The 7,797-nt window shown below is 53.7% G+C and overlaps 1 protein-coding gene across 21 annotated transcripts in view; it reads right to left on the bottom strand.

Moving 5' to 3' along the window:
- Positions 1–353: 353 nt before the first annotated feature.
- The window catches only part of LOC105297071 (protocadherin gamma-C4), a 159,371-nt gene continuing 151,927 nt past the window's right edge, over positions 354–7,797 (bottom strand). For all 21 annotated transcript variants that reach the window (XM_023534865.1, XM_023534867.1, XM_023534861.1 and 18 more), the window contains 2 exons: positions 6,560–6,648; positions 354–1,634 (listed from right to left, as the gene is read on the bottom strand). In XM_023534865.1, the coding sequence (XP_023390633.1) occupies positions 1,408–1,634; positions 6,560–6,648 (316 nt within the window). In that variant the 3' untranslated portion in view covers positions 354–1,407. The remainder of the gene's footprint in view (positions 1,635–6,559; positions 6,649–7,797) is intronic.

The raw sequence follows: 7,797 nt of genomic DNA, 5'->3' as shown, positions 1-7,797 counted from the left end.
GGGGGGCAAAAGGGGGTGGGGAGAGGAAGGTTTATACACAAGGAGGCACTGGGGACTTTAACCAGCCTCTGGCCACTAGGGGGCGCACTGGGGGGCCTGGGCAGTGGCCTTCACAGAGAAGAAATGGCACCTGGCAAGGTGAAGGACCAAGGCTTGGGAATGCAGGGGCCCCGGGGAGAAGCCTGATCCTGGGCTGAGACTTTCCGTCCACTTGGTCCCTGCTCTAGTCCCTTGTCTCCCCAACCCAGGGACCGAGAATGGCCTAGCTGGCCCTCCCTGCTGGCGAGGGGGCCACACTGATCCTTCACCAGCGGTACCTCTGGAGTACCCAGCACCCACAGAGTCTTCTCTGACCTCTCCAGGGGACCTGGTCCCAAACCTGCTCAGAGCTTCCTTGGACTGTACTGCCGGTTTAAACCCCTTGGTGCTGGTAGCTCAGCCCAGAGCTGGCTGCCTGGGCAGAGCCCTGAATGTGGTGGATGGGGATCCAGCTTGGTGCTTGGTTTATGGCTGGAATTTGGGGATCTGATCAGTACCCTGGGGTCACGCAGAGCCTCCTGAAAGACCCTGTCAACTGAGGAGTCAAGCTTTGTCCATCCCCCATCCACATACACACCCTTCCCTTTATCATACTACCCCATACTGTCTTGGAACATGCAGTGGAGTCTCTTATTTGGGGAGGGGGAAGTCACAGCATGCAGTGGCAACATCAAACAATGAGAAACAAAATAAAACAAAAAATCTGGTCCCTAGGGCATCGGGAAGAGGCATGGTAGCAAAATGCCCTCCCTAAATCTGGCAAGCATCAGTACCGCGGGAACGGTGACCAGGTCTCCCAAAACTTGAGCTTGGTCTCAGGCTCTGGAAGGATGTGAGGGGGCTGGCACCAAACCATGCTTGGGGGGGAAGTCTGAGAATTGAAGGAGATTCCAAGAGGTCATGATGCCCTTCCAGCTCTTCAGAACTATGAGCCTTTTTAAGTCACCGGGTACCTCAACACCCCAACCACCTTACTCAAGAAAGAGGAGCTGTTGAAGGAGTAGGGTGGGGTGGGATGGGCAGGAGGAGGCAGCAGATGGTTAGGCCTGATTGAATCTGGATGATGGAGGAGTTCGGCAGTAACTAAAGGGGGAGTGATAAATGATGTCTACACTAACCCCACCACCCCCTTGGGCATAGCAATTGATTGGATGGGGGTTCTCAGCAGAACTCCCTTTGCATATTCAATCCCAGGGGCAGAGAGGGGGTGTTGACTGGGCACTTGTTTCTGTTTTCCAAGGGAAGCATGGCCTGGGCCCTGACCAGGATCCTGGGGGCGAGCCCTGAAAATCTGAGGCCCAGGCCGGGTAGGGGAGGCTGGGCTGGTTGGGGGGAAGTGGCCCTGTGGCTCTGGGCCCGGCCTCCACATTACTTCTTCTCTTTCTTGCCCGACTTCTTCTTGTTGCCGTTGCCACCTGCCGGGGCCTTGCCATCCCGCTTGCCTGCTGCGTTGGTCAGCGTGGCATTGCTACCAGGAATGTAGACATTCTGGCGGTAGTCGGGCACGTGCTGCAGGGTGAACTGGGGCCCATAGCGGGCACTCAAGCCCATGGTGCCGGCGCCTCCTCCCAGGGTGGAGCTCCCATCAGCAGCTTCTGCAGAGACAGAGAAAGGTCAGGGGCTAAACTTCAGGTCCCCGACAGTCACTCTTATAGCACAAGCAGCTAATGAGTGCCTGCAAAGCACCTGGCCCTGACCACACCTAGTGCAGGGAAGACTGTCTCTATCCACAGAGGCAGAGAGGTAAGGGGATCTGGAACGACAGCCGTGGTTTGATTTCTACCTCTTTTATCTGTTCACTTAAAGTAAGAGCTTAAAATATGCTCGCTGTTATTTCTCTCAGAGTTGAGACACTGGCTTGCAAACCCTCGCCCTGGGAGCCTCTCTGGTTTCCACACTAGACTCTTGAGGGCCTGCGACCACGGTCTGTGCATCTTCTTTTCCTTCTCCAATGGGTACCTGGCACAGAGGAGGGTATTTAGTAGTTCCGTTATTAGTCAAGAGGGGGTGCTCTTCCAGGCATTCATTTTGGAACAGCAATTGACACCTACTATGTACCAAACAGTTTGCTAGATGGTGCACGGGCATGATGGCTTCTAACCTCAACACAACCACCCAGTTGAGATATATGGTATTATCCCCACTTTACAGATGAGGAAAGCAAGGCTCAGAGAACTGGAAGACCATAGCAGCCAGCACAGGTTAGAGCAGGGGTGAGCATTAAGTATATGTGGGGGGCGGGGGGGTATAATCACCACTGCCTGCAGCAGTGGAGCCCTCATGACTCCTCTGAGGAGGGTCAAGGAGGGGGAGAGAAGACAGCCATGGGACGTCTTCTGTGAGGCTGAAGTACAATGTAGATGTAGGCTCGCAGTGTCAGAGCCAGGGGACATGAGAGACAGTGTCTTGCCCAACTTCCCGCTGTTCATGAGAAGAAGCCGCGGTCCAGAGAAATACAAACTCTGGCCCTGGTTCAGCATCACCTGGGAGCTCGTTCTAAACGCAGACTCTCCGAATCTGCATTTTCACAAGATCTCCAGGTGATATGTATGCACACTGAAGGTAGGGAAGCACAGAAGTACCTGACTCAGTGGGTTTAAATGAGACAGTGCTTCATCCAGCGCCCGGGCACTAGGTAAGTGCTCACTCATACAGTGTGTTATTGGGGTGGGGTGGGGGGACGGGGCGAGGGAGGTGGTAGGAGTTTTGACAATCTGCTGAGTTCACTGAGGGTAGCGGAGTCATCTGGCAGTGGGAGGGTTAAAGCCCCGGGAATGCCCAGCCCTGCCCCAGCCCGCAGGCAGAAGAGCTTTCCTCCCCAGCCTCCCCCCACCCCCACCCTAGACCCTGGGAGTGGGTAGAGAGGGTGACTAAAGCTGGAGAGGCTGAGTAATCCTGGGACACCAACCAGGGATTGAGAAATAGGGAGACAGGAAATATTTTCAAAGAGCGGCACAAGAGCGGGGAGGGGCGTAAGAGAAGGAAGGGAGAGACGAGCCCGAGTCTTCCCGCCTCCTCGGTCCAGCGCTCCGGTTTTTACAGCCTCCATTTCAAGTCCCATGGACGGGAGGGCCGTCAGGGGCTGCGAAAGAGGGTTCGGGTGGGAGGGGGCCGCCGCCCACTTCCTGCTCTCCTTCCCCAGGCTGGGCCCCATCTCCAGCCTTTTCATTCCACTGACATTTCTCTGTTTCCCCTAATTGACTCCAGGAGGGAGCCGGGTCCTTGCCTGCGGCCCCTTTTCCAGCCTGGGAATGGAGGGTCTGGGGGGAGGGGGCCAGATCTGGCTTCAAGAGGCAGGATTCCAGAGTGATTTAAGGGCTAAACAGGAGACCTCAGGGGCTGGGGGTAGGTGGGGGAAGGAAATAGGGAGAAAGAGGGAGAAGGGAGGCAGAAAGACAGGAGGGGCTTGCCTGGGTAACCGGAAGCCTGGCCCACCCACATCCTAGGTGCACCCAACATCCCTGGAGAACACCTGAATGGGTGAAAACGACAAAGCCATCCCCTGCCATCTCCTTCCCAGAAGCACAGGCCTGCTATTGGCCTGGGCCCTATGGCGTGCACTTGAGTTTTGTCTGGTCAGCTCTGCCACTAAAGGCGCTGTGTGACCTTGGTGGAGGCCCTGCGTGATTCAGGCCTCATTTTCCCTGCGTGATTCAGGCCTCATTTTCCCTGCGTGATTCAGGCCTCATTTTCCCTGCGTGATTCAGGCCTCATTTTCCCTATCTACAAATCCAAGGGGAGAAGTTGGATTGTGGGCTCTGACTTCTTTGGAATCAATCCTCCAATGGCTCCTTCTCCTACCCCTGCAAGACCCATACTGGGCAGGGACCAGGGTCTTCCCTTGGTCCAAGAAAAAAAGACTTTGAAGAACAACAAGAAAACCTGGGCACCTCTGACCTGGAGGAGGTGGAAGCGGTGCTGGCCTCCTCTCCCGTGCTGGCCTCTCCTCAGAGAAACAGCTCCAGACACTGTAACCTCCCCTCACCTGCTGCCTTCCCCGCCCCAGGGCTGAGGGCAGCAACTCTACAGCAGCCCAGGGAGGCCTGGTCAAGCCAGGTCTCAGCCTCTTGAACTGCAAGCCACAGCTTCCTTGAGAGCACACCTCCTCCCTGAACTGTTTATTTAAAAAGCCTCCCAAGTGGACTCACCCTCTCCCTCTTACTCCCCCTCAGCAGCCCCATAGGCCTGGCTGGGCTGGGCTGGGCTCCAGGAACCTCTCTGGCTCCAGGTCCAGGTCAGGAAAGCGGCTGTGAAAGTGAGAGTAGGGCCTGACCCTGCCACCTCCACCCTCGGGGTCTGTTCCCCAGGGCCGAGGCTCACATGCAGGTCAGGCCCTGTGTGGGCAGGAGCCGGGAGCCCTGAGAGGGGAGCCAGCCTGCAGTGACCCCGGAGACCTTCTGGGAGGGTTTCGGGCCATAAATACTCCATTTCTGTTTTTAAAATCTGGATTTAGGCCAAAAATGCCTGCTTCCTGGCCTTAGGGCTCAAGGCCACAAAAGCTAAATATACCTGACTGTCTGTTTACTTCCATCAAGAGCCCGACTTGGCATCTCCCCAGACCCAGCTGCCTCCTTCTTTCAGACTCCGCATCTGGCTGCTCTAGAATTACAGCCCCCAGACCTGGGCCCAGCTCTCTCTGCCACTTTCCTGTTCTGTTTCCCTTTCACCAACCACAGGCCTGGCCCCAGTCGGCCTCACGGTCATCTGGGGGAGGCCTGACAGATTTAGCAAATAAAAATATGAATTTCAGGTAAACGATGTCCAATTTTTTAGTGTGGTATGTCTCAGTACTATTTGTGTGAAAATATTATTTGCCGTTTTATCTGAAGTTAAAATTTAACTGGCGTCCTACATTTTATCTGGCAACCCTAATCTGGGAGAACAGTGCAGGACGGTAGAGTTCAGCTCCAGACCTGTTCAGCCGAAAGGGGAGTTGAGGCTGGGTCTCAAGGCAGACATGGTCGCTGTAGCAGAAAAGGCATGAACTTGGGATTTGGGCCGGGTTAGAATCGCCAACCTGCAGCCTTGGAGAAGTGACTTTTTAGTTCTCTCATCTGTCAAATGTAAGAACTAGACCTGCTTTGCAGAGCTGCTCAGAGGGTTCATTGACGTGAGGCCCATAACATTTGTCTAGCATGTGCCCGGGACAATACACAAGCATGGTAATGGTGATTATTCTTCTGGTTTTACCTGGTTCTCTACCTACCAGCCCTCCAGATGTGCTGTGGGGCAGGGCTCTCTGTTCACTATGTAAGGCCAGTGACTTATTCCTCCGCCAGCCTCCACAGAAGCCCAGGATTTGCTGTTCCAGAAGCTAGTTCTGATTAATAGGCATTATTCTAATTCGGCCTTCTATCTACCCCTATAGGTCAATAAAGATAATAATCAATATTAGTCACTATATATCGTGCCCCTACTCTCTGCCAGTTCTGTGCTGAGGCCTTATATTAGGCACTCACGACACCACAATGAGATGTTATTACTGCATCCATTCTATAGTCCAATGGTCCCCAACCTCTTTGGCACCAGGGACCAGTGCTCCTATGAGAATCTAATGCCTGATGATCTGAGGTGGAGCTGAGGTGGTGATGCTAGCGCTGGGGAGCAGCTGCAGATACAGATGAAGCTTCGCTCGCTCTCACCCCGCTCACCTCCTGCCGTGCGTCCAAGTTCCTGACAGGCCACTGACCCGGAACTGGTTGCCACCGGGGTTTGGGGACCACTGCTATAGTCAGGGAAACTGAGGCCCAGAGGGTTTTAGTAACTCGTCTGAGGACCTGCAGATAAATCGGGTACCAAGATTTGAGTCCATGTTGGCCTGACTCCAAAACCTGTGCTCTTAATTCCTGAGGATATTATTCTGCTTCCCCTGCTCAGGACCCTTGTGACTCTCTAGGGACAACAACCATCGTCCGAATTTCTATGGCACATGAAGTCTTTGTTAGCCTGTGGGAAAACCAAAATCCCGCTCTGAAGGTAGGAGCAGCAAAAAGAGAAGGGGTCTCACAAATTCAAAGTGTACTCTCTCTGCTGGGAGAATCCCCACCCGGGTCTGTGGATTGAGGGCTTGTGTGTGCCGGACCCAGGACTCCGTGCTCTGTGGTGTCATCTCATTTAATCCTCACAACAGCCCCGTGAGGTCACTACCCTCATTTTCTTGGCTGGGGAAACTGAGGTTTACAGAGATTAAGCAAAGTGATCAAAGTCAAAGATTTTAGGTGGCAGAGCTGGGACTGGATTGATGCTGTCCCTTTCCAGAGCTAGACACTTAACCACGACTCTCCACGTTTCCTTGATGGGTCTTTCCTTTGTTCACTCCCCCCTGGGCATCCCGGGCCCCCCAGTTCTTCCGCTGTTTCTAACTTCGCTTTATGTTCCGGAATTATGAGTCCTCTAAAACCAGCTGAAAGATCTGGAGAAGTCAGGCAGATTGATAGCCAGTCTCAGGGCACGGTGGCTGTGGGGACGCCCCCAAACTCCAGAACTCTCTCATCCCAACGCACATGCTGGCACAACTTACCACTGGCAGAGGCCAAGATCATGGCTTGCAGCATCTCTGTGTCAAACTGGTTGTTGGGCCAGGTGCCGGTTTCGTCGCCATTTTGGGAGCTGGAGAGAGATTGGGATAGTGAGCAGTGTCCCAGGCCAGCCCAGCTCCTGCCCCATCTGTCCTCTCTCAGAGCTCCCAGATCCAGTACTCTATCCCTACCCCATGCCCAAGACCTGCTCCCTTTCAGCAACGTAGAAGATAGTTTATACAATCCTTCAGAAGCCAGACCCCCATTTGTCAGTCCCCCAAACAGCTCTCTACTGTCTCAGACACATGTCTCTGAAGCCAGGGCCCTTAGAGAGATGAAGCAGGATAACCGGCAGCTTGGCCCCCATGAGAGAGAGTGCTTTACCATCCTAGTGAGGGAAAGCAGAGCCTCTCCCTCCCCAGGGCAGTGAAGGTGAAAATGGGAGAGGATGTGTCAGAGTCAGAGAAAGGGGTGAGAACATTGCGGGGAGGACAGGGGCAGGAGACCCCAGGAGACCCCAGAGCTGGGAGGCTTGTTAAGCCCTCAGGATAAAATCCACACAAGAACCTGTCCCTCCTATGTTACAAGAACACCCCCAGGCCCTCCCAGACATTCGGCCATCAAACCTCTTCTGAGGCACTTCCCCAGTACCTCAATCTCTCTCTTACAGTGCAGCAGGACAGACACTGGCCTCTAGAATGCCACTTCCCACCCTTTGCCTTGGTAACTCGAATACAATTAGTCAGAGGGGATCCCTAAGCCCTCCCAGGCTGGGCCAGGTGTCTCCCTGTGGTCCCACTTTACTGCTGTTGTACTGTCTGCTCCACCACCAGATAGAGCTCTGTGTGGCAGAACTGTCTGCCTGCTTCCTCCTGCAGCACCTGATTAAGACTTTTAGACACTTTAAGTGTTGAAAAAGCCATGAAGTGATTCATAATTGTGAAAAATGCTAACCCATAGAAGAACCCTAAGCAATTCCAACCAAACTTGGGATTTTCCCATAGTGACTATTTCCATGCTTTTTTGGAATTTTCAAGGATCAAATTATTTCTGTTTTTGAGGGGATGGAAAAGCACCCTGACACACAGTCTATTAGGTGACTCTTGGCACTGTCTGGCACACTGAAGTTCCTCAATAAATATTTGTTGCCTGAGTGAATGGGAAAAGGCCTCTGGAGAGCATTAGGTTACTATGAGGGTTTGGCACCAGGAGAGGGGCTGCAGGGCAAGCCTCAAAGGGT

Source organism: Pteropus vampyrus, unplaced genomic scaffold (assembly GCF_000151845.1).
Source record: "Pteropus vampyrus isolate Shadow unplaced genomic scaffold, Pvam_2.0 Scaffold134, whole genome shotgun sequence".
NCBI lineage: Eukaryota > Metazoa > Chordata > Mammalia > Chiroptera > Pteropodidae > Pteropus > Pteropus vampyrus.
The sequence above is the reverse complement of the archived record's forward strand: the minus strand, read 5'-3'. Positions and strand labels throughout refer to the sequence as shown.